Genomic DNA, 26,931 nt, shown 5'->3' on the forward strand with positions numbered 1-26,931 from the left:
TTGGAGCATGCATTGTGATGTCCTGTTTGTGTAACATTGTTAGGAATGAACACCTTTGTGTATAGTATTTCTCTGTTAATATTTTTAAATTGGTAATTGAAGATAAGCCATTGAGTTTTGGAGAAACGAATCAAATTGTTGCTGTCTAAAAATTGAATTTAAAAAATTATAAATAAAATTACATCATGTTGCAATTTGTAAAAATGCTCTGGGTAAAGCTTTCATTTCCTTGAATGAATCAAAGCACCAACTATATATTTTTAAATTAAACCTAAAACTATAAAGTTTCATAAAAATCTAAATACAAATAACCTTTAAAAACACAAATTGAATATTATCTACACTTAAGACTTCCTAGCATATTTTTGCTATTCAATTAGTTAATGGTTTCTCTGTTCACTGGTCTACTTGGCAGATGGAACCAAAATGGCAGCACAGTAGCAGCTTTTCAAATAGTAAGCTCCCAGCATGCAACAGGCCTTATCACTTCTAGCTTAAACAGACACCCCCAAAATGTGACCCAAGTCAAGAAATGAGCCTGGACCAATCCCAGCAAAATTACTGGAATGCACTCGTTTTCACTAGCACTATGCTAGTATATATGCTCTTGATTTATCAAGCCTATACCTTCTATTTCTTCCATTTAATGGAAGATTATTACTTTGGCCACAGATATTAACAAGCGGGATAATAGCCAGGAGGTGAGAATCTAAGTTCACTGTCTCTGCCTGATTCATTCTCTACCACTAAACCACAATGTGATTTTTTAGCTTAGAAAGATGTATAAATCTAGCCATGAATTTAAGGCAGGAGACAGTATTTGAAGCTCCCAGCACCCCACAGTTGTGCTGCCCAAATTCAGTCCCATGACTGCATTTTATGGAATTTTATTATTTTTTTAAATCAAAGATGTGAAAACAGGAGGACATAGGGGGAGGTGTACCTTATCCCATTTTACCCTTTAACTCCATCAAAATGTCTGAACCTTCAAACATTTTTATACTTCACTGGGTTGCATAAGAAAATTATTACCTTCTTTGTAGGGGCATTGTGAGATTCATATTTCTGTATTTATTTAAAGGTTTATGCCAATGTCAATAAAACTGATTAACTTTAAAAGTTTTGGCATGATATGCTACACTTTGGGCACGATATGCCTTTCTGGCATGTTATGGTTATGGTCAACCCAATATGCTTAGAATTCCAGAACTACAATAATTAAATGAAAATCATAGTTATTTCTCATCTAAATCACTACCAGTTATCTGAAGCTTTCTTCATTTCAGCAGTACATTTAAGAAATAGGGAGAAGTAATTATTGCTGCTAAAATACTGGGATCAATGTACTATAAGGATAACTAGAATTACCCCTTTAAAATCCCATTGTAAGATAGCTAAATGCCAGGAAAAAATTCCCTGATGAGGTATCATTTAGCCGTGATATCTGGACTGCAAAAATTTAAACAAACATTGGATGATAGCAAAGTAGTTTCTGCCTCTTTTTTGCTGCTGTTGAGTGATCATTCACCTACACAGGTGAAAAAATATGACAACTCGGTATATTTTAAGCTGACTATTGGTAACACACAAATTGGGGTAGCAAATGGATACATGTAAAGGATTATAAAGTATTTTGAGTCTTGGTTTTTCCTGACCGAAAACCAGGGGTGAATGGACAAATTACAACAGCAATGGGTGCACTGTCGGAAAACCTGAAAGGGTGAGGATCGATCATTTTGGACAAAATCTACAAGGCCAATTAGGAGTTAATAATTTTGGAGGCTTCCGGTTTGCCATGCAGCCGCTGTGGATGGCTGGGAGACTTGCTCTCTCTCCCCCGTCCGGTTTTGCATCGCTGGGGGGCCCTGAAAAGAGTTGAAAGTTGCCCCGAAGAGGCGACCAGAAAGGAGGGGCGCTCGCTGGATCATGGGAGAGCTGCAATTCTCCCGTTAGACCTGGCGATGCCTCCAAACCAGCAGATGAAAGGACCATTATGGCTCGTCCCTAGACTGTGAACAGCCTAAGTCACATTTTCCACCAGGCAACTCTTAAAGCAGCGTGGAAGAGACTGGGTGAGATCTACCTTGTTTACACCCTAATTACTTTCTGTACCTCCTTAAGCTGCTAAGCATTCTCCCCCCTGCAGTGAGGGAAGGGGGATTTCAGCCCTCCCTCCAGAAAGAGCAGAGACTAAATACCCAAGGGCATTTTAAACGTTAAAAAGGTAACTGAATCCCAATTGGAATCTTACTTCTCAAAGCATGTGGACTGAAAGATTTTTCATTTTTTATTTTTCATTATTTACTTATGTTGGGAATCTGGGTTTCTTCTTATGAAAAAAAAAGAACTGAAAAGATTAAGATAACTTTGGGACTCAAAGGGAAACTTTAAAAGGGGGCTGGCTGACAGCCCAGGGAAATAGATAAGATACATAACCTTAAGAGCTCTGAAACAACAGCTGTGACAGGCTCTGTGTTCCCTAACTAGAAAAAAAATCTCTCTAATGTAAGCCATTAGTTTAAAATATCAATATGGAAAAAGGCCAGGAACAAAATTTCTTTATAGATGAAGATCAACAAACTCTCGCTATGTTGAAAACACTAATTCAAACTCTTAGCACTACCAATGAAATACGAAGAGGCTATGTGAAAGAACAAGAAGACAGCCCAGATATGAAAGCCCAAACTTTGGCCACAACTAAAGAACCATCTATACAAAATACAATAGAAAAAATGAAACATTCAAATACTATGACAGAAGAATCTACAGTTCAACAAATATTGATATTTGAAAATCCAGAAAAAATATTGACAACTTGGAAAAAGGAAAAGGTTTCTTATACAACACAGAAGGAACTAGAGGATCTAGAAAAAGAACAATTGAATGAGAAGACAAACAATTCAGAACAACCACGTTGATATGGAAGAATAAAGAGACAACCCACTAGACCACGGGTCGGCAACCCGCGGCTCCGGAGTCGCATGCGGCTCTTTGAGCCGTCTCCTGCGGCTCCCAGTCGCCCGGTGCGTGTGCACCACTCTGAACGGGAGGAGGTGCGCGCGCACCACTCCAAAGGTTTGGAGAGCTGCGCGCGCACCTCTTGGAACAGGCGGAGGTGTGCGTGCACCACTCCGAATGGGAGGTGCGCGCGCACCACTCCAAAGGTTTGGAGAGCTGCGCACGCACCTCTCGGAACGTGCAGCAGTGGTACCCGTTTGGAGACCTGCTGGTGCCGGTTTGGAAAGCTGCCGCGGCCCGCAGCAGCTTTCTAAACCGGCACCAGCAGGTCTCCAAACGGGTGTTCGGGCGGAGGTGCGGTTTGGAGACCTGCTGGTGCTGGTTTAGAAAGCTGCCGGAGCCACCCCCGGGACCTCCAAACTGGCACGCGAACACCCGTTTGGAGACCTGCTGTGCACCAGCAGGTCTCCAAACGGGTGTTCGGGCGCCAGTTTGGAGGTCCCGGGGGTGGCTCCAGCGGCGCCCGGGCTGAATGTGGCGCCGCAACCTAGTGCCCGTCACCACGGAGACCCGTCGCCGCTGGCGTGCAGGTGCGTCCACATAAAAAAAAGTGGAACCGCACGCGTGTATCCACGCACGCGCTTGCGCAAAAACCAAAACGTTTTGCGCATGCGCAAAACATTTTGTTTTATGCGCGTGCGTGGATGCATGCATGCGGCTCCCACTTTTTTTAATGTGTGATGGAACTGGTTCCCAGTGGCTCTCTTGCTTTTTCAGGTTGCCGACCCCTGCACTAGACCTACAAGTCCTCTCAAAAAAATGGCAACCGGATGGTTTTGCCAACATCAACATCAATACATGATATTACAAGGAGATTGGTTCGATGACCCAAAAACAAGGACATGGAAGATGATTTGGCAAAGGAAAAAAGCGAGAATTAAGACTCAAGAAGAATGGAGTTTTGACCATTTTTTTATTAAAGAGTTTTACAAAAACAAAGTTTTACAATATATCCCCAAATCCCCCCCACCCCAAACCCGCCCACTTCCCCCCCCACTTCCAAGAGCTAAATACAGGATTATAGTTATAATAATCATATTCTAAATAAAAATTATGCATAATATACAATAAACCAAATTCATAATGTGCTTTAACTCCCCTTTAACATAACTAAAAACAAAGTACCAATAACAATATCCCACTAAAATCTACTCATAAGCTAAATGGAACTTTTTAGTCCCATATTTGTTCTGAATATAATCTATCCATCTCCTCCAAACTGAAATATATCTTTCCTGTGAATGATCTTTCAAATAAGCAGAAATCTTCGACATTTCTGCAAGATTCGAAACTTTAAACACCCATTCTTCTATAGTAGGCAAACTATCCTTCTTCCAATATTGTCCCACCAGTAACCGTGCTGCTGTTATCATATTCAACATCAAATTAGTTTCTTTAACATCACAATCTACAACAATACCCAATAAAAACAATTGCGGAGAAAACTTTATCTTTCTCTTAAAAATCTTTTGAATGTTCCACCAAATTTTGATCCAAAAAGCTTTTATATTTCTACAAGTCCACCACATGTGAAAATAGGTAGCTTCTAAACTACCACATCTCCAACATTTAGACTGTAAATTAGGATACTTGTTAGACAACTTCTTGGGATCCAAATGCCATCTATAAAACATTTTATAAAAATTTTCTCTTAAGTTTTGAGCCTGAGTAAATTTAACATTTCTGACCCAAATTATCTCCCAAGTGTCCAACGAAATTGGTTCCTGAATATTTTGTGCCCACTTTATCATACAGTCTTTAACCAATTCTGTTTCCAAATCCAATTCAATTAATGCATTGTATATCCTCTTTATATGTGCACAATTTAAATCTCTAATTTGTTTTACTAAATTTTGATCTATAATTGTGATGCCAACCTTTTGATCTGACTTCCACCTTTCAACTGAGTATATTGAAACCAAAAGTAACTTATGTTTTCTTGTCTTAACTCATCTAATGATTTAAGTTGCCAATCATTCCCTTGCAATCTAAGTAATTTCTTATAAGAAACCCTATCCATACTCACTCCCATAGATACGCCCTCTATCCCGTGTCCAGGAATTCCCCAAATCGGTATTTTATAATTTAACTTATAATAATACTTTTTCCAGACATGCAATAAAGCACTTCTAAGAATATGGGAGTTAAAAGCCCTGTCCACCTTCTTATCGTAAAGCAAATATGCATGCCATCCATATACCAAATCCCATCCCTCAAGATGAAGTAATCTCTTATTAGTTAAATTAAGCCAATCACTAACCCACGTTTTGACCATCTTATTGAAATTTAAAACAGAATGTACTTAAATAGATAAGATGTGCATGTTGAACACAAGACATTGTTATGAACTGAGATAAATAAAAAATTTTGGTCATTAAAATTTAGCAGTATAAATACTAATAGCTAATTTGAATATTGATTTGTGCATAAAGGTCATGTAAAGGTAAATAATATAGATAACCTAACAACGTATTGTTGAAAGTAATAAATAGATCTATATGGACCGTTAAAAACGAAAATTATCAGTTTAAGCAAGAGATAGCAGATACAAAGAAGAAGAGAGGAAGTATTAAATACTGAAATAAAAAAAGAAATTTTGATTACTACTTAAAAAAAACAAAACTGAAAATTAGCAAAAAGAAAGGATATCATATTGTATCCTTAATTTGTTGACATAGAGGGTGAGAAATTAAGTAAATGGGATGTGTATTTTGAATATTAGATTTTGTGAGGAATGGTGATAGATGAATTTGGAGTATATTAAAATTTTTGGGAATGATAAATATCAAATGTTAAATCTAAATGTTAATGGAAATTAAAATTGAAAAATTTATTAGGTCATTGATTGTGTAAAAGACTGTATGTTAAAACAACTAGAATATGTGTAAACTAAAAACTAGGGATATATGTAAGTAAGTTATTTTTATGTGATTGATAGGATAAAACTTGTCTTTAAATTCACAAATAGACAGTACATATGAAGGGAAAAAGAGAGGAAATGTTTATGGTAGCAATCTGAAATCTGTACTAATGATATTTGTATGTAATTGAATTACTACTACCCAGCTACCATGCTGCTTTTCAAATATCTAAATGTAATTTTAGAAAATCAATAAAATTTGTAAAAAAAAGTTTTTTTATTTCTTATTTTTCATTGTCTACTTCTGTTGGAAATCTGGATTCTTTCTTATGAAAAAAAAAAGAAAAACTGAAAAGATTAAAACAACTTTGGGACTCAAAGGGAAACTTTAAAAGGGGCCTGGCTGACTGCCCAGGGAAATAGATAAGATACATAACCTTGAGAACTTTGAAACAGCAGCTGTGAAAGGCTTTGTGTTCCCTACCTAGAAAAAAAATTCTCTCTTTTGGATTTTCTAAGTGTAAAAGCCTTTAGCTTAAAATACCAATATGGAAGAAGACCAGGAACAAAATTTATTTATGGATGAAGATCAACAAACTCTCACTATGTTGAAAACACTAATGCAAATTCTTACCACAACCAATGAAATACTAAGAGGCTATGGGAAGTAACAAGAAGACAGCCCAGATATGGAAGCCCAAACTTTGACCACAACTAAAGAACCATTTATAAAAAATACAATAGAAAAAATGAAACATTCAAATACTATGACAGAAGAATCTACAATTCAACAAATATTGATATTTGAAAATCCAGAAAAGACATTGACAACTTGAAAAAAGGAAAAGGTTTCTTATACAACTCAGAAGGAACTAGAGGATCTAGAAAAAGAACAGTTGGATGAGAAGACAAACAATTCAGAACAACCACGTCGATATGGAAGAATAAAGAGACAACCCACTAGACCTACAAGTCCTCTCACAAAAATGGCAACCGGATGGTTTTGCCAATATCAATTAATATACATGATATTACAAGGAGATTGGTTCGATGACCCAAAAACAAGGACATGGAAGATGATTTGGCAAAGGAAAAGAAGCCAGAATAAGACTTAAGAAGAATGGAGTTTTGACCATCTTATTGAAATCTGAAACAGAATGTAGATAAGATGTGTATGTTGAATACAAGACATTGTTATGAACTGAGATAAGAGTTAATAATTTTTTAAAAATCCACAAGATGTTATTTGCCATGGCTACTTTTGCTTAATAGCCATGTAATTGCCTGGCTAGCCCAGATTAAAGTGGAATTATTATCTGCATCAGGAGAAAAAGAGCAGATCATGCACACAACTCTTTTGCACAGGCCCAGGTGGTCAGTGAAGTACCCCTGGGTACCAGCTGAGTAGAAAGAAACTTGTATGCAGTTCATATCTGGTCTGGCCCCAAAGTTTTTCTTTTTATGGCTCTGTAGGACATACCTGTGATGTATTTTAACTCCATTTTGATAGAAATAGATGGAGTTCATTGTCAGTTCCAGCAATTATTTGCACTTGGTTGTATACTTCTACAAACAATTTTGATAGGATTCCTGGAAGAGAAATTGTCTGGAAAATCTAAAGGTATAGTTACTTGTAAGGTATAGTTGCTTGTATGTGTGCGCAAAGGGGCAATCCCTTTCTCTGCTAGTTGAAAAGCACTGGTGAACTAAAGCTGATTTAAGAGACTCAAGTGTGGTCTAGTCTCCAGAGAACAGATTGTTTGCTTTTGTGTGCGCTGTGAGAAGCCAATGGTGCAGGTAAGTATGTAATTAAAGGCTTATTTAAAATTGAGATTCTTTTACACCAGTCTGCTGCATGCTCACAAGGAATAATAACCTACAGTTTACACACCCCTTATACTGTGTTTTGGCCTCTGTAAGTACTCTACTTTCCAGATTATTCTTGGTTCATGTTACCAATTATTTGGGTGCCACACGCGTGGAGTTTGGTCCTAGGAAACATTACAGGAAACACGAAACAAATATATCAATCTGCTCGAACTACATTTAAATTGGTTTTATCCAGTGCTTTTTTTTTTGTAAAAGAAAAAGGTGCCGAAACTCACACGTCATACAACCCGTCATACAACCCGCCTTGCCTACCCTACAAGGTTCTATCCAAAAAAGGTGCCGGAACTCCGTTCTGAGTGTTCTATGAGAAAAAAAGGCCTGGTTTTATCACTCTGAAAATATTTCAGTACAAATATACTTCATATATTTCAGTACATTACTATACTCTTTATGCTGTATTTTTTAAACTGAGCAGAATCTGGTTCAACATTACTGAAGGTGGCACATCCGAAGCCTGTCATAAAGGTTTGTGAGGTACTCTCGATTGTTGTTCTTTAGAAAACTTCATATTCATTTTAGGGGGGGGAAATCACAAGCATTTGCTCATTTTATAATGTTGCAGAAAGTTAATTGCAATGTAATGTAATGTAATCAGCTCTTTCTGGAAGCAAATAAAAGAAAGTTCCTTCATTAAAAGTAGCCATTCCCATATATACAGTCCAAGAATTGCTTTCCATGTTTTGTAATCGCGCAAAGGACATCTGGCATGTGTTTTTGAGGCGAACTTGTAACTTGTTTCCACTAGTCACAAAAGCAACGCATCTTAACCACAGCACTTCCTTCCAAGGCAAGTTAGGACGTGATGTGCCCCCATTTCTTTCCTAGTGTCCCCTCCCTTTTCTTCTATGCAAATACTTCGTTACTATTTCGCGCCACAGATCTAGGTCCTTGAAGAACGATAGACGCCTATGCTAAACCTGAAAAGAAAAAAAGAAAAAAAAAGCCCTGGCCAGTTTTCACAACATCTCCTACTTTTACTACACATCGTCTTCACGACTTTTCGAAAACCGTGTCTTATACGATCCGGCGGCGTAACGAAAAGCAACGTCGGCGAAAAGCAAAGGGGGGGGAATCGTACCTTCCAGGACCACAGCACTTTCGCGGGAAAAAAAAAACCGTATCTAAAAATCTCCGCCTCCGGCGAATTCTAAGCAGCTTTGGCGCGAGTCTGAGGCGTGCGGTTCCTTCGGCTGACCCGGGTTAGGCTTCGGGTGCAGAACGCGTGGCAAATCTGCAGCTAGTATGGACCCCTTCGGCTTGCAGGTGAGCGCCTTGGTCGCAGCCTAGGACTAGTCCTGTAAACATTTTATTTTATTTACTTACTTACTTACTTACTTACTTACTTACTTCGGAGTAAGTTCTGGTCAACTCGTGAGGTCGGGTTGCTGGGGAAGTCGGGCGGTGAAGTTAACTCCTCTCTTTAAGAGTTTACAAAGATGCGAGGTTAGATTTATGACGGGACCTGTGAGGAAAAGCCTCGCAGATGTTGCAACGGGAACGAATTTGGCGGTGTGTGTGTGTGTGTGTGTGTGTGTGTGTGAGGGAGTAAACGTAAGCTTTTGCCATACGGTACCTTGTCGCTTTTTAGCGTTCCTTGGGCCTCAAGCCGGTAAGTCGGCAAACGGCGTTTGAAGAATTGCCGCCAATGCAGTCGTCGCTCTGCATATTAGTGCGCGGTTTCCAACGCCATTTGTACCGAGCGAGCGGTTTTTCCCGAGGAGCGAACTTTAAAGGGTACGACGCGAACCGGTTTGGGTTTAAAATTCCCTGGAAGAGTCAGCCGCGTTTGGAAAACGGGCTGCTGTGTAAAAGTGGGCTTTCTCCCCCCCCCGTTCCCCCCCCACGCGGCTTTTTAACCTAAGTAGTAAGAGGTTTTTTTATTTTTTAAGGGGAGCGCTGCTGAAGTCCAGGAGGAACTTCTAAAAAAAAAGGCAAAAGTAACGCTTCCTTCCAGGAACGACTTCCCACGATTCCTTTTAGAATCTGGAAATAAGGAGTAAAGCGCGCGGGGGGGGGGGCGGGGGCTTAGTTTTTATATCCTGTAGTAAGAGAGTGAGTCGGGAACAGGCTCAGCTCGGGGCGATTTACACACCCACGGGGCTTCCTGCCTGTATCTCTCGTCTTTGTGTGTTTGTGTGTGTGTGTGTGTTCGTTCCCCAGATCGGCGTGCGCTAGCTAGGCGGTAATCCTTTGTTTCACCGCCAGGCTCCCCCAAGTTTTTTTTTCCCTTTCTTAAAACTTGCTCCTCTATATGACTTGGTTTTTTTTTCCTTCTCCCCCTCCCCAAGAAATAAACTTCATTGCAAATAAACTTTTTTTTGTCTCCTCGGGCAATTTTCTCTTGCTCTCGGTGGGGGGAGAGCCAGAAAGAAGCTGGAGGGGAGGCCGGGGTGGGTCCTCGCTTATCCCGCGCTTATCGATCTCTTCGAGTTTGGTTTCCCTCCCTCCTTCCCTTCCTCTGGCTTGCGATCGAGTTGAGTTTTCGTTCATGGGGTGGCTTCAGCGCCGAGGTGTGTGTGTGTGAGAAACCCGAAGACCCCACCTCTCTGATGGGTTTCCTTTGAGCATGCCGCGAAAAAAGGGTGGAGGGAAACCCGAGTCCTCCTTCCTTTGAGAAGGGACGCAAGAACGCGTGGTAGACTCGCCCATTTCCTCCCGAGTCGCTGTAGGAAGGGAACAGCGGGAGGGTTTAACCAGCTCCTAGAACATGAAAGCTGGGATAGAAATCCGATAAACAATCAGACAAATAGGTTGGCTGATGTTCAAATATGGAATGCTCTGTTCCCTTCTTTAATCCCAGATTGATGTTTGTGGGACATAAATTTTGCCAGAAGTAGAACCCAGATTGTTGGGGGCAATAAGCTGACTTTGTAATAATACCGCTTGTGGGGGGGGCGAAAGCCCTAATAAGCAGGCATATACATAGAATGAAGGCTACTGCTAAAGCACATTGATTTGTGCTTCTTAGATTGTAAGCCGCCCTGAGTCTTCGGAGAAGGGCGGGATATAAATGGTTTTTTTGTATTTTGTTTTTTTATTCTCTGGTGGCGGGAAAAAGACAAGGATGAAAAAGAAGCAGAAATGCCCTAGGCCTGAAGTTCAGTATGGAAAAAAATATATGTCGATATGTGTTTGAATATTATTATTACGGAGAAATATGTAGTTTTTAGTCTGCCGATTGATAGTATTACTGATAGGTAGCATTACGGTACAATACTGCAAATTGTGATTACACCTATTAATGATGCCTGTCTTTACATGCAATAAACGCTTAACAGATACCCTTCTCCAGGTTTGAATTAATTGTTTCTGAAAACGTGTTTAGATTCATTGTTTTCTTAACCCATTTGGCTTTGTTTACCCTTCCATGTTCTCAGGGCTGTGTAAATGGTGACCACCTGGTGATTTTATTCTCAAATTCAATCTGAAGTAGACTAGCCTGAGTTGCTGGTTCAAAGTCATCCATGAAACGTGATTTAATGGCACTCTGTTGTTTTAATCTGATACATTAGCACTTTTTTCATCTGGTTACCCTGTACATAATCGTCAGCTTACTTATTCACAGGACTCAGAGAATGAGACAGATTTTCAGGGAGGTGTGCTGTGGTGACAGGATTATACCTAATTTAGTGGCCACATTACCTTTTTGGCATTATTGTTACCTTAAAAGTATGTGTTGTGGATTCTACCAGTCCTAGCAATTTGACAGTTTCCACATTTTTAAGCTGAGTGTTTCCTTCCTCCTCCATACTTTTCTCCTGTTTTCAAATATTAGTATATTGCCTAATGGCTCAGTACAATATCTGTGACATTTACTGATTAAACAAATGCTCCATTTTGAAAAAACAATTCTGCACTTATAAAGTCTTTTCATTTTTAACAGCTATCTAATACAGCAGACGCTTCCAGTTAACTTTTATTTCTCCTTTACGTACATATTTTTTTTAGAAGCAAGATCCAATGGGACTTGCTGCTTCTTTGGAACCAGCTGCCTGTAGAGCTTAAGACTGCCCCTGACCTTCGCTCATTCCACAGGGACCTGAAGACCTGGCTCTTTGAGCTCTCTGGCCTGGACTGAGAATATTAATTGGGATTTTAATTGTATTTTAATTGGGGTTTTATTTCAAGGTCAATATAATCTTTTTAATTGATTTTAAGTTTTGTAATTTGTTGTATTGTTTTAAAAACCTTGTGAACCGCCCTGAGTCCTACGGCAGAAGGGCGGTATATAAATCTAATTAAATAAATAAATAAATAAATCTATATATTTGCAGTTGGAAAAGAGTGATAAAACAGCTTTATATGGGTGAAAAGGTATTCAAGGCGGAAGATTTATATGATATTTTTTTTTGCAGAAAGACTTTAACGTATCTTAAGTTTACCTACTCATGGGGCATTTTTTTAAATTTCATCTTAATAATGGGATTTTACTTCTGATTGACAAATCTTTAGTTTGCCATCCTAAACTAAAGGCAAGAGTCAACAAGTTAGATACACGATTATGGAATCCCAAGCTGCATTTTGCTTTTGGGAGATCATGGCTAAATCTGAATTATTTATGCTTGTAATGTACCCACAAGAATGGCTGAATTGAGGTGATGAAGAATTCATGGCTGCCCTATGAGTTGTCTATAGCCAAAATAGGGCTAACAATTTTGCCATGCTGTCTTAATTGTAAACTGATGGTATAAAAGAATGTTAATTTTTAACTGGAACTATTCCCTTACTATATGTTGTAGATGAGTAAAAGTCCCATGAAAGGGCAGTATGTGTCTCGAGAGTTGTATTGCTTCCAAAGTGTGTATAATGTTGCCAGGGCTTTTTTTCTCATAGAACGCTCAGAACGGAGTTCCGGCACCTTTTTTGGATGGAACCTTGTAGGGTAGGCAAGGCGGGTTGTATGACATGTGTGAGTTCCGGCACCTTTTTCTTTTATAAAAAAAGCACTGAATGTTGCTATTAAATTGTCCCCTGTTTAATAGATTGTGCTTGTTTTACCAGAGTGGCACAAAATATGATAGAAGTCTCATTTTAAAAAAAAAAACTAATGTGAACTTCAGTCTAGTCTGTAGCCAAACTAGATAGCTTAGCTTTATTAGGCCAGCCTACAAGTTACAGTAATTAATTGAGTTGTCATTGTCCATTTTACAGGGCAACCTTTCAGGAAAGAGAGAATCCACAGCATTCCGTAATACTAGGCTAATCCCTATGGAAACGTCTTCATCCTCTGATGATAGCTGTGACAGTTTTGGCTCTGATAATTTTGCAAACACAGTAAGTAAAAAGTGCAAGAATAAACAGAAATTGTATGTGTGGTGTTCAGAAATACCCCATTTGTGATTAAAATGCTTTGCTTACATTTCTGTACAGCAGTTATACGAATATACAGTGTGAACTCTAATTTCATTTCACTTCTTCCCTTGTGCTCCTAGGTGGTAATTGTTGGAGGTAGATTAGCCACTTAGTCTATCCTTTTGAAATGTCGCCTAACCTAACATGCCTGATGATTTGCCATAAAAGCTCTGAAACCATTTGTAAACCTGAACCATTTTTTCTTTGTTACAAAAGCTATTCTCTTGTAGTGCACTTGCACATTGTGATTTGCTCTCAGAACAGCTTATGGAAAATAGCTTCTCATTAAAAAAAAGAGAAAGAAATACATAGTGTACTTATTCTCTTTAAGAAACCAACCTTCAAGGCAGAAGTTGCAGAAGAAATGGCTAAAATATTTTATGAGGATTCAGATGAAGAATCTTTCTGTGGTTTTTCAGAAAGTGAGATTCAAGATGTGCTGGTGAGTTGAGCATTTGAAGTTCCTAATTACTATTGTCCTTATTTTGCACATGGAAATAGGCCAGGTTCCTTCAACTTCCACTTCCATAGTCTGAGAAATAGTTGTTTTGACTGAGATTTATCAGTCTTGCAAATGAGGATTGAATCTTAGTCTTGTGTAAGATTGGAGCTTCTTTCCCATACTGCAGTAAATTGTTTTATCAAAAAGGGATAATCTTGATAGTGATGAAGTAGCTCTTTTGCTCATGTGTAAGCTGGCAAATGAAGCTCAAATAATGTAAACCTATCAGCTGTATCTTCATTGAAAAAGTGCTATGAAATACAAAGCTAGAAAAGAAAGCTCATTAAAAATAAAATGGTAGAATAACATCATGACTAGCATATACGTTCTGAAGTAATTATTACCTTAGGGAAAATACATATTTTAATAAGCTCTCCAAATGTGAGTAGTGAGGTGCCTTGCTGGCTTTTAACAGAAGATAGCAGGAAAAAATGGGAAGAAAAGATGAAGAAGGCCCAGTTTCTAATGTCTGCTAAAAATACCTATAAAGAAAAGCTCTTCTAAGATTAACTTAACCCTGACTTTGCCCTTCCCAGGATCTATGCTTGGAATAATAACTTCAGACTTGAAAAGCTGAAAGACATTTAAATGTCCTTCAGTGACTAAGGCCAGATGTGAATGGTTGCTCTAAGTATTCCTTGGTCTATGTCAGGGGTAGGCAACCTCGGCTCTTTTATGACTCATGGACTTCAACTCCCAGAATTCCTGAGTCAGCCTAGCTGACTCAGGAATTCTGGGATTTGAAGTCCATGAGTCATAAAAGAGCCAAGGTTGCCTACCCCTGGTCTATGTGGTCTCTTTCAGGTGTCATTTTTTCCTTGTTTCCCCTCTTTTCAGTGTTTATAGGCTTTCCCTTCTCCATCTTTTTAGACAAGAACTTAACAGTCAGCAGTACATTTAGTAGAACTGTGAAGACACTTCCTAATGATTTTCTTGGGCATGACAAAGCTTTGAAGAGTGGGGCCTGGCAATTTGGTAGACCTTGTAAGAAGCACCTGCTTGATGTATTTAGCCCCATGTAAGGCAGGAAACTCCTTACTATATTGTTTTAGAAAAATAGTGCTATTTTATGTGCAAGGTAGTTAAGCATTCCAGTAGGGCCTGCAGCAGGAGAACAACATAATAATCTGACATCGGAATGGAACAACTTGCCACAGCCAACTTGCTGCGGGACAACTCACCATGGCCAACTTGCTTTGTCATTCGCATTTCATTTTGTCCCTCCTTTTTTAATCCTTTCTTTAATGATTCTACCCTATCATTTCTTTGATATCAGTGTAACTCTTGTGCCGCAGCAAGTTGGCCGTGGCGAGTTGTCAGTAGCTTTCAGTGTAATTTTTTCTCTTAATTCTTCCAAGTCAAGAACAAAGGTCAACAACTGAATGTAAAAGGAAGAGGGAGTGGTTTAACTAAGGTAATCTATAACATCTGTGCTCTTAATGGTGACTCTAAATTACCGATATAGAACCTGTAACCGTATAGATGTTGTTAAGCTACAGCTTTCAGCAATTCTGGTTAGCAAGAGCATTGAGAAAGAGTTGTAGTTTAAGAATGTGGAGTGAGCCACAGGTTTCCCAGACTTTGATGTGATAATAAGCTCATGAAGTTTTGAGACTGTCTAACTGTACAGGTGGCTTACTATATTTTTTTATGATTTGAATTTGTTTAATAGAAACTGGGAACAGATTCTGAAGATGAAGCAGAGAAATGTTCAAGTAAATGGCCTAAGAAAAGTTCTGCCCCCCTTAAAGTTGCTCTGAAGTTCCCACCGCGAAGGTCTAAGAGGGGAAAGAGTGAAACAGTTGCAGCTTCGCAATCTTCTTGTAAATTGGACTCGGAGGCAGAATCTGATGAAGAAAGTGGACCCAAATTCTTGGAGAGAAGAGCTTTAAATATAAAGGAGAACAAAGCCATGGTAAACATAAAAAAAGTCCTCGAGAATCGTTTTTTTCTGAATAGAGAATTTTGTGGCTTCTGTTTCATTGTTGAAACGCATTCAATTTCTTGATACTGCTTCACTAAATATTTTAAATGTTGCTTAATTATCAACTTCAGGCAGCTTAAACAGTATTCAAAATTATAATTATGCAGGCATTTCAAATCTCATTCTTTCAATGTTGTCCGTCTTTTCCATTTGAATAAAGTGTGAAAAATTCTGAAACAATCAGAATAGTAGGTCCAGTAGATCATTGCTATGTACTTGTCTCCATATTCATGGAGATGACCAAGGGTTTTGATCACTGCAGGTTTATTTTTTGTATGCTTCTTAAGTAATCTGATCAGTTCTATAAATAGTCTTTGTATATGTGGTATTTCTGAATAAATGCACAGTTTCTTTCATATACAATCTGTCTGAATCTCTGAGATTCCACTACTTATTTCCTTCATTACAGCTTGCAAAGCTAATGGAAGAGTTAAAAAGCGTGTCTGGAATTTTTACTAAGAGAGGCCCACTTGTAACTCCTACTCCGGTAAATCACCCTTATCTACTTTATTAGCTTTTGTTTTATAATTATCTAAAAACTATTCCATTACTGTTTTTTTTCAAGCCTGTTTATGGATGAATTTAGAGCAAATAAATTAAAGTCCAGTTCTTTGCTGTACTATAAAATAATTGCCATCTGTCGTAGTTACTTTTTGATCTATAAAACTTCAGTGCTCAGTTAGACATACCAGGAATTTTTTAAACCTAAAACCAATAAATCAAAAATCTTTTTAAATAAAGACATACACTTCTATATCTCAGAGTTCAGATCTGGATCTTGCGTAACCAAGTCCATGATTAGCAAACCACCCTAAGCGAGGTGCAGGTGGGATGCTTCACAGTCAACCCACATCTTGTAAGAAAAACATGCCAGCACTATCTGAGCAGAGTCAGTGCTATCATATTTTTCATTTCCTGCAAAGTCATATTGTGATTTAATATTTTGATGGTTTCACTGGGTCATAAAGGTAAAGGTTCCCCCGCACATGCGTGCTAGTCGTTTCCAACTCTAGGGGCTGGTGCTCATCTCCATTTCAAAGCCGAAGAGTCAGCTTTTGTCTGAGGACGTCTCCATGGTCATGTGGCCGGCATGACTAGACGCCAAAGGCGCACGGAACGCTGTTACCTTCCCACCGTAGTGGTCCCTATTTTTCTACTTGCATTTTTACGTGCTTTCGAACTGCTAGGTTGGCAGAAGCTGGGACGAGTAACAGGCGCTCACTCTGTTACTCGGGATTCGACCCGCCAAACTGCCGACCATCTGATCGACAAGTTCAGCATCCATACTAAAGTTTTAATAGTTTTTATTTTTTATAGTGTATGAATGGATGGCCAATAAATACAGTTGCAGTCTTCTAGAAGTAGTTACATCAAAAAAAGTATTGAGTAGATGAAAACAATTGCACTGTGTTTCCCTTCTGTTAATTTGGCTAGACTGTATTATGATTCATTAGAACCGCAGGTGACTATCCTATGAGCCTTTATCTAAGAGTAAATTTGCTACAGTTTAAATTTGGAGAGGAGTAAATCTCCGTAAAGTTGAGGGAATGCACTGTAGCTTATAAATGATTTAAGGTTACATACCTGTCTGACAATGCCACATTACCTTTATCCTCATTCAAGAAAGCCCAGCGTTGTCCAAGGAAATTGGTTCCCAGAAGTGCCCCAAGGAGGAATCCAGAAAGAGGTTCTAGGCCTCACACAAGATCCAGATCCCTCATTGAAGGTCCTCCAAATCCCATGTCTATGGAGGAAGAGGAAGAGGACCCCTATGTGTTAGTGAGAAGGAAAATGTCTGATGATTTTTCTGAGGTACGTTGGTGATTTTATTTCAGGCAACCAAGTAAATTGATCCTTAAATAGCCTAGGTGAATTTAGATAAATGTTTTCATATGGAATAAACATATCTAGTCATAATTAAGCTAACCCAGTAGGCTCTTTTCATCTTTTACATGGTGGACAACTGTAGTTATGGCCTTTTTTCTTGGCTTGCTTGCCAAGATAATTCAGTAGTACGATTTGCCATTGTTCCTGGCCATATTTTTTTTAGAGCCCTACGAAAATATAAGGCTGAGCACAGTCCTTGGCCTGAAAAGCTGGCTTGTCCTGATTGAAACTGTATTTCAGAGAAAAGCATCAGAGTTGAAAATGATGGAGAAATTATATACTTAATTGAGCTGAAACCAACAAGCCATCTTGATGCAGTAATATGATTCAAGGCGTTGGTTAGGCAATGCAGTGGCATCTCTGCGTAAATATTGAAGCACTTTATGGAACTCTTCAATGATTTGCCTTAACCCAACACTACCATTTTCTTCTGGATTCAGGATGAAAGGGACACCCCCAGGAGAAGGCGCACTAGTGCTTTGACTCTTCCCCATATCATCCGTCCAGTGGAAGAAATAACCAAGGAAGAGTTGGATAACATTTGTGAGACTGTGAAAGAAAAAGTCTACAACCGTGCCACAGTAAGCATTCAGCCCTTTGGTTTGCTTTGTCCAAGTGCATCCTTCTTGTTTTGATTCTCTCCCCCCTCACTAGGAGCCTGATCCTATACTCTGATGGTTGTATTTTAATCCTGAGGTTCCCAGTGTTAGAGCCAAAGACATTTTTGATCCTTTGTCCTACCTCTGACTGCATAATTGCAGAAACTCCAATACCAGAAAGTTTCTTAAGTTGATTCTGTGCAGTTACGAGGTCAAGCAGAGCAGACAAGAGTTTAGATACCTAGCCAAAGAGTGCTTTAAAGAGGAGGGTCTTTCTCACTTCATGTAGACTTCACTGAAATCTTTGATGCATGACAATAATAGTCGAAGATTTGAATTGGGGAGATCCAACTTCAAGTTCCTCTTTGATCAGGGAGTTCACTGGGTAACTTCAGGCCAATAACATTCCCACTTCAACCTATTTTTCAATATTGTTGCTATGGAAATAAAAAGTCCTATTTAAGCAGTAAAGTAACTTTCAAAGAGGAAAAAAAAGTGGAGTAAGGAAGTCTTGGGTCTAATGCTTTTCTTTTGCCTACCATTACCTGTACATGTTGGCTAGAACTTTAAATGTAACACATTTCTGCTTCCTCTTCCAGATTAAATGTGATAGTTCATATATAGTGGTAAAATGGAGGTTCACATGTAGTGGCTTCATTGATAAATTGTAAAAATATTAGTTTACCTAGTTTAGATATAAAGGCATCTTTTGGCTTGCCACTATGTAAATTTGATTAATTTATAAAATAAAGGGCTGAAGCAACTGGTACTTAGATTAAACTTCAAATATATAAAATCTGGGGTGTTTTTCAGAGAAGTATTCAGTTCCCATAATTCGGAGGTTGTTTTGGCTTGGTGCAATGTATAGAGAGCCAGTTTAGTCTAGTGCAGACATGTCAAATTCGTGACGTCACGTGACATTGTGCGACGTCTCGGAGCTTTTTCCCCATTGCCGGCAACAGGTTGGGTGTAGTTTCTTCATGACGCGTCTGGCCTGCGGGCAGGCAGTTTTGACACCCCTGGTCTAGTGGTTAAGAAACCAGGCCAGAAACAAGCATATTGTGTGTTCTAATCCCACTTTAGGCATGAAAGCCAGCTGGTGACTTTGGATCTGCCCTTTTCTCTTAGCCCAACTCACTTCACAGGATTGTTGTGGGGAAAATAAGAGGAAAGAGTATTAAGTATGTTTGCCACCTTGAGTTATTTATAAAAATAATACAAGTGGGGTAAAAAAAATTAAAAATATTAAAAAAATGTGTGAACATATGCATTATAGCAGGGGTGTCAAACTCAATTTCATTGAGGGCCGCATCAGCATTGCCGTTGCCCTCAGGGGCCAGGTGGGTGTGGCTGGAATGCGTGTGGCCTACTGGGTGGGTATAGCCAGCTCTACATCGTTTGCGTCAAGGGTGCCTATGGGGGCTGGGCAGGAGTGGGACAGATCTGAGGGTCTCTGGCAGAAGGAAATGGGACCGGGACAACTGCCAAGGCATGGTCCACTGGAGGAGACTCACTATTCCACTCAGGATATGCGGGGGGCTGGATGGTGGCACAGAGGTCAAATGCCCAGCCCTGCCCAGCCCTGAAGCACCCACGGCACTAAGCCCAGCCCCACTTCCCCAAGGGGGCGCCCAGTTGCACTTATCTTCTCCTCAAGGCTGCTGCTGCTGTGCTTGGTCTCCTTAGCCAGGTTGTTCATGATGGGTATGAGGGCAACGTCAAGAAGGAGGCCCACTCCCTCTCCATGTGAGGAGACCTGGCTTTGTATCCAAAGCTTCCTTAGCAATAGGATGGGAGACCCCCCCCAGGATAGGCCAGGGGGAAGGGGCAAGGGGATGGTGAAAGGACATTAGGGCAGGACTAAGGCAGGACTTCCCTCAGGCCCTCCCACTCCTTCCTTCCTCCCTCCCTCCCTCCCTCCCTTCCTTCCTAAGAACAGAGTGGTGGGAAAATATTTGAGATGAGGGAGAGAATAAAACAGGCAAGAAACGCAGCTGGGGAAGTGTCATCCTTTGTAAGGAATGAAGAAATGCACCATTGCCTGGAAGTGGCCAGCACATGGCCCTTGCCTACTTCACATATGGGCTGTGGGGGAGGGGATGCCATGAGCAGTGTGAGAGTTGATGTTATCTGGGCAATTCAACCCAGCCCCCAGTCTACCTGATTTTGGCAGGCAGCGGGGCGCTCTCCTCACAGTGCTGAGAGGCTGAGCCGGGTGGCACGAATCTGAAGAGAAGTGCAACGCTGCCCAGCCGCTAGCCTGCCCGAAGTAGGCAGGGCCATGTGCTGACCACTTCCAGGCGATGGTGCATTTCTTCATTCCTCACAAAGGATGATACCTCCCCAGGGTGTACCCAGAGGGCAGTGCCGACGCGGCAGAGGCCGGTCCCTCACTGTTTCCAGATGGCCTTGTGGAGCTAAGCCTAAATGTATTTCAGCGTAGGTGACCACCATGAAATTGTACACTAGCTCCTGGCCAGCCTGGGCCGGGGCCAAGGCAGCAGGGGCTGTTCCCTCACTGTTTCCAGGGTGGCTTAGCGGGCCACAAGAAACCACTTCGCGGGCCTGATACGGGCCTTGTGTTTGACATGTCTGCGTTATAACTTACAGCATGTGTAAACTAAACCAATGGGTCCACATGACAAAACATACTTAAGGCTGGACAAATGTGCAATGTCTTTTCAAAGCAACAATCAACCTGGTATGTTTTGTCTTTGCTGTTCTCTTTAACAGGGTTCTACCTGTCACCAGTGTCGTCAGAAAACGACAGATACTAAGACAAATTGCCGGAACCCAGAGTGTCTTGGAGTACGTGGCCAATTCTGTGGGCCTTGTCTTCGTAATCGTTATGGAGAAGAAGTCAGGGCTGCCTTGTTGGATCCAGTAATTATTTTATTTTCATGTTTGCTTGAATGCATGCTCAAGTTCATAAAAAAGTAGACATACAGTAGTCCTCATTTAGCGACTACAGTTGGGACTTGCAATTCTGTTGCTAAGTGATGCAGGCTAAAGGGAAAATCAAATGACCATTAAGTTTTTCCTTTTTCCCCAATCTCCTGTCTTTGGAACAGTCATCTTGGTACTGGGATAATTCCGCAAGAATGGAATTAATGTTTGTATTTACCTTAATTGGAGAGGAAGGGATTACAAGAGAATAAGTGAGCACACTAAGCTCTAGCTCATCTTGGTCATGATTTTTTTTTCAGCAGTCGTAACTTTGAACCATTAATTGCACGAGGCATTTGGTAAATGAAGTTTATCTGTATTTTTTCAATTTTCTATTTAAAATGTAATCTGTTTATCATGTTCTAGCTGCATCATAGCCTAATAGCAAAAAGAATTAAGTTGGAGCTACCTATAGTTCATTCTCAACTCTCCTTTTTTCCCCCTTTAGAACTGGTATTGCCCACCTTGCCGTGGGATCTGCAATTGTAGCTTCTGCCGGCAGCGAGAAGGAAGATGTGCTACTGGTGTCTTGGTTTACTTAGCTAAGTACCATGGGTATGATAATGTCCATGCTTACTTGAAAAGGTAAATTTCATTTTTCTTCATGAATCAGATACAAATTACTGGCATCTAGTTCAAAGAGTCATTTCATGTTTAGAACAATGTTAAGTAACTTGTTGGTTGCCTTAGTTTCACTTTGTTTTTTTCCCCCTTACAGTCTGAAACAAGAACTTGAAATGCAAGAATGAACTTCTGAAGCAATTACAGAATAATCTTCAGCGCATATGCTTAGATTGTCTGATTTGAGAATTCACTTTTATTAATGGTTGGCATTTTTTTAAAAAAAAAGAACAGAAATTGTGACTTGACTGAAGTTCAAAGTTGCAGGATAGTGGTTTGTAATATTGTTAAAGCTTTCTAGTCCTGTTTCATGATGAATGCTTACAGATCTTATTAGCATACCACAGAGCAGGTAGAGGTCTCATTCAATCCATTGGGTAGCAGCGGCTTCATACAAAGACTTTAACCAACCAAAAGCAGTACTTGCCATTATAGTTCTCCTGAATCTCACTGTGTGAGATTTTTCTGGTGGCAATTTGCATAGGTATTTTCCCCATGCAACTCTTGAGTTTATGTTCATGTTGAAACTGCCGCTGTCACATTATCCTAACTATTGTTAGTGTTAGCTGAGTCCAATTTTTGTTTCCCCTTTGTTGGAAAGAAAGTCTTGGGGGGGGTGGCCTTCATTGTATCTACATTTGCAGTTGTCCTGTATAGTAGATTCAGTAATGAATCAAATGCTAGCTTTTAAAGCTATTGTAAATAGCAGTGATTATCTAATTGCAAAGCAACTTAAATTTGTGATAACTTTTTTTTTAAATAAGCAGTGATAACTCAATACCTCGGTTCAAAATTTTGATAGTAATTGAAATGGTTTAAATCAATAAGTGTAAAGTGTACTTGACCAATCAAGCTTAGGAGCATGTTTTGTTGTGTTTAAAATAGTACTTACGATGAAAGCTTGACTAAAAAGGGACTTGAGAAGATTCAGACTTACGAAAAATTAGTGAACTGTTTGATCCTAAAGCTAAAGATCTTGGTAAGGGATATTTAAAGGGGACCATTAGAGTTTGGGAAAGCAGTTCCATTGTTGTTGCAAAAATCATCAGCTGGAAACCAGTTGTTAAAGAAAACTCTCTTTGCAGTTAATCCAGATTTTTGCAGACCAGTTCAGTTGTATTATTGTATTGTATTATTGTGTTGTTGACCAAATAATTTCACTCGCCTAATGCCTAAAACATCATGCATTACAATTTCTCAAAAATTGTGTATCATAGATAAGAGATTCACAAGTCTTTCATCATAGTTTATGCTGGAGCCAGTCTTGCATCATTTGCATATTGGATTGTAAATGTAAGGGTTTCAGGTGGCAATTTGATATAAACTGTGCTTGTCTAAAGAAGTGACCATGAACAATACAGTTTCATGAATTGTAATGTAGAGAGGATCCTAATTGGTGATATTTCAAACTGTGTTGGTTAATAAGGCATAGAGCTTGTGCATCAATCACAGGTGGAGGTTGTAGCTTTCATTTACTAACTGCTTAGTGTATCTGCTTCAATGCTGTGCTAACTGGATAAAAGACTACTCATCCAAAATTCATTGGATATAAAATTCATCAGTTTTGAATAAACTGCAAGAGGGGAAGTGAACAGATCTCTTGAGTGGCTGAGGCCCTTTTAAGAAGGAATCGCTTTTGCCACTTTCCCATATATATTACTCATACTTGGTACCATTTGTAAGCAATTCAATACAATATAAAATCTTAAATAAGTATCATCTCTCCTACAAAGAGTTTGGGTTTAATTTCCATAGTGTACATTTCAGGGAAGAATCATCGGTTGTTTTGCTTTGCCTCTAAAATTGTTCTGTTTTTTTTTTTTTGTATTTGATGAACAAGTGTTAATGCTTAGACACATACGTGGCTGTTATTTTCTGCAGACAGTAACACTACTCAAGTCTTCTCCCTAGAGTAGTTTGAACAATACTGTAACCTGATGCTTTTATGTATGAGATGTAATTTTGATATTAAAGTTTGCTTAGCAGTGGGCTGAATAGGCCATGTTTCTGTGCTTCTGTGTGTGCCAAAGTCCCAGTTCATTTCAGCAGAGAATGCCGGTATTTTGTATACAGGATAAAACGTGCATGACACCGATGCTATAAGAAAAATGCTTCCAGATAGGGACAGGTGTATTTGGATTTTCCATATTTAATTGTAATCAGAGCAGGATATTAACAGCAAGGGAAAAACACAATTGTAGCACAGAAATAGATTTAAAGTAAATATTCTTTCCCTCCCTTGCCCCATCCTTTAAGCAGCAAAGTTGCCTTTAATCTCAGCTATGATCTTTGTCTTGTAGTGTTCTGCAGGTGATCTTCCCCATCCAGAGTATGACCACAGTTAAATCTAATCCAGACATGTCAAACTCGCGACGTCAAGTGACATTGTGCAACGTATCGGAGCTTTTTCCCCATTGCCGGCAATGGGGTGGGCGTGGTTTCTTTGTGATGCGTCCAACCTGCAGGCCAGCTGTTCTAAACTACCGAAAGGGGGAGGGAGTTATGTTAGTCTACAGTAGCCAACACTCAAGAGTCCACCTGAGTTTACCACCTCGTCAGATTAAAACATTTACTAAGACATAAGCTTTCTTGAGAAACAGCTATATATATAAAAATCCAGATCAGAATGCAAACTTTATATATATATATATATATATATATATATATATATATATACACATATATATTATATATATATATATATATATACACACACACACACACACACACACACACACACATATATATATATATATATATATATATATATATATATGTGTGTGTGTGTGTGTGTGTGTGTGTGTGTATATATGTATATATATATAAAGGTTCCCCCGCACATGCGTGCTATTCGTTTCCGACTAGGGGCTGGTGCTCATCTCCGTTTCAAAGCCGAAGAGCCAGCGCTTGTCCGAGGACGTCTCCGTGGTTATGTGGCTGGCATGACTGGATGCCAAAGGTGCACGGAACGCTGTTACCTTCCCACCGTAGTGTTCCCTATTTTTCTACTTGCATTTTTACGTGCTTTCGAACTGCTAGGTTGGCAGAAGCTGGGACAAGTAACGCGCTCACTCTGTTATGCGGCACTCAGGATTCGACCCGCCAAACTGCTGACCTTCTGATCGACAAGCTCAGCGTCCTAACCCAGTGAGCCACCGCGTCCCATATACATACATACATACATACATATGTACATATATACATACATATACACACACACACACACATGATCAGAATGGAAAGTTTTGTTATGCACACTAGCTTTTTCTCTCCTAGACAAGATTTTTTTTTTCTTAGTTAAAGTGAGCCTGTGGTTCTCCTATTCTGAACTGAGAAACCTAGTTGGATCTTCACTTTCAAAAGCAGGTTCTGTTGAATGAGTTATGTTTTATATCCTGCACTTGGGATAATCCCTAAATTGAAAAACTCATACTGGTGAGAGATGCCAGGAAATCCGCCAGCATATCTGTGAAGGCTGTACTATTTGCATCACAAAGCAAACCAGTCATTGTGAATGAGGCTTGCTTTAATCCAGAAAGATCTATATCCATAACTTCACCCCATTTTCTAGGAACATGTAATTAATAATTTGCACCTTATTTTTCATAGCGGCTTTCAATCCAAAGCAATGGTATTGCCTTTATTATAAAATAAGTCTTTTTTCCCCCCATAGTGTTGCACTGCTGAAAGGGAGAAGGGAATTAAATTTGCTGATCTGCCTGCTCAAATCCTCAGGCTGAATTAAGGTAGCTTTTTAGATCCCCGCCTATATAAGCAACATCAAAATTCATTTTTCCCTGTTATATTAAACATAACATTGTTATTATGGTTATTCATGGTTTTACTGGTTTTTTCTTTTTCATTTGCTATCTTATCTTTATATCAAGGCATATTGATGGCCTTGTAACCCTTGACACCTGACATTAAGTCCTGAAATTTAAAAAAAAATCAGTAGTAGCTGGCACTGTGTATAGAAGAAAATAATTGTTTATGGCACACAGCTTAAGCTGTGCTGGTAATCACACTGAAAATACAATATTTATTCATTAGATCAAATTTAATGAAGCCTCCTGGCAGTAATTATAAAAATTACTGTAGCAGTAAATTACTAATGAGTTGTGATGTGCTTCCTACCTGCGAGGAAGGACTGGCTGTGGAAAAAGCCTGATATCCAGACAGCTCTCGGGAGGATTTGCTCTTGGGTGTAGGAATCAACTTCACGGCAGTCCTGGAGAGGACGCAGGAGCATAAATGCAGAATGGGAAGGCTTGAAAGACGGATTGCGATGGTGGTTGAAATTGATAAAACTGATAGGTGGAAATAATTGGAGGTAAATACTGCTTACATCTGTTAAGGATTGGGATAGGTTTATTGGAGAAAGCTTCAATAAAGCAAAAAGTGAAGCTTAAGATACTCCTTGTTGCTGAAGTCATACCTACGCACCACCCTTTTATGTTAGGCTGTGCAAATGGCAATCTTAAAATCCTAACCATGAAGGAGCATGCATCTCTATGGCAAGGAAAGGTAGGAGTGAAAGCAGGACAGCTTGTTGGCATCGAGGGTTGCCCTTGTGCAGAATTCCATTTAGCACCCTCCAAGACAATTTTTCAATATTTAGAATATTGCATCTCTTTTGCGGGTACTCTCCGTGTGACCAAATTGTACAGCTTTTGAATTTGAAGCAGATTAAACCCCACCCCACCCCTCCGTTTGCGCACCGGCTTGCGATGGACCTGCGTCCAGCCTAGCAGTCTTATTTCCCTTCTTACAATTGACCAGGGAAATAGGATTGTGCTGGAAAGAAAGAATTCAGGTGCTAGCACTCTGTGCATGGTCTCGAGATGTGGGCCTTGCAGTGGAGAAGACCCCTGCATACTTCACTGCCACAATGGTGAAGTCCTATGATTAGAAAGCCTGCTGGCCAATTTGTTTACAACGCTTTTCAACTTATTTTCTGAGCGTGTGCTGTGGTTGTAACTGCATCCTTTATTTTTCGGGCGGATGGGCATTGATGGGCTGAGTGAATGCTGGGTGATACTAGCGCAGGTCATAGCCGGATCAGTACTTCCTTAGTCCATCCAGAAGGTTCATCCGAAATGAACAAGCTAACACGGAAGCAGAATTTAAAAAACTTATTTGCCAGGTTATTTTGCCGTTCTGCATCTCTGGAGCAGGTGACTCCGTTTCTCCAGTCTGTGGAGCTGGACCCAGGGAAGAAGCCAACTCCACCTGGGCGAAAATGCTGGCATTTTGGATTACAAAAATTTCCTCA

General features: G+C 39.7%; 1 protein-coding gene across 3 annotated transcripts; it reads left to right on the forward strand.

Annotated features, from left to right (window-relative positions):
* Window positions 1-8,542: 8,542 nt before the first annotated feature.
* Window positions 8,543-23,689, forward strand: CDCA7 (cell division cycle associated 7). Of its 3 annotated transcripts, none has more exons than XM_083348103.1 (10): window positions 8,543-9,031; window positions 12,920-13,042; window positions 13,452-13,562; window positions 15,295-15,537; window positions 16,016-16,093; window positions 17,230-17,418; window positions 17,934-18,074; window positions 20,826-20,975; window positions 21,487-21,623; window positions 21,757-23,689. In XM_083348103.1, exons 1-10 carry the CDS (start codon window positions 9,011-9,013, stop codon window positions 21,785-21,787), a joined length of 1,224 nt encoding a protein of 407 aa, XP_083204229.1. In that variant the 5' UTR covers window positions 8,543-9,010; the 3' UTR covers window positions 21,788-23,689. The 3 variants fall into 3 exon arrangements, with proteins under 3 accessions (XP_083204229.1, XP_083204228.1, XP_083204230.1); XM_083348102.1 differs by lacking the exon at window positions 8,543-9,031 and adding an exon at window positions 9,239-9,293; XM_083348104.1 differs by lacking the exon at window positions 8,543-9,031 and adding an exon at window positions 9,243-9,303.
* The last annotated feature ends 3,242 nt before the right edge of the window (window positions 23,690-26,931 follow it).

This window comes from Vipera ursinii (assembly GCF_947247035.1).
Source record: "Vipera ursinii genome assembly, chromosome: 1".
Taxonomy (NCBI): domain Eukaryota; kingdom Metazoa; phylum Chordata; class Lepidosauria; order Squamata; family Viperidae; genus Vipera; species Vipera ursinii.

Bases quoted from the DNA above. Each gene is read 5' to 3' on its own strand.
- CDCA7 (XM_083348102.1), top strand. From the start codon at position 9,252: ATGTTGCAACGGGAACGAATTTGGCGGTGTGTGTGTGTGTGT. The intron at 16,094-17,229 runs GTAAATCACCCT...TCCTCATTCAAG, and splicing joins CACTTGTAACTCCTACTCCG to AAAGCCCAGCGTTGTCCAAG. The intron at 17,419-17,933 runs GTACGTTGGTGA...TTCTGGATTCAG, and splicing joins TGTCTGATGATTTTTCTGAG to GATGAAAGGGACACCCCCAG.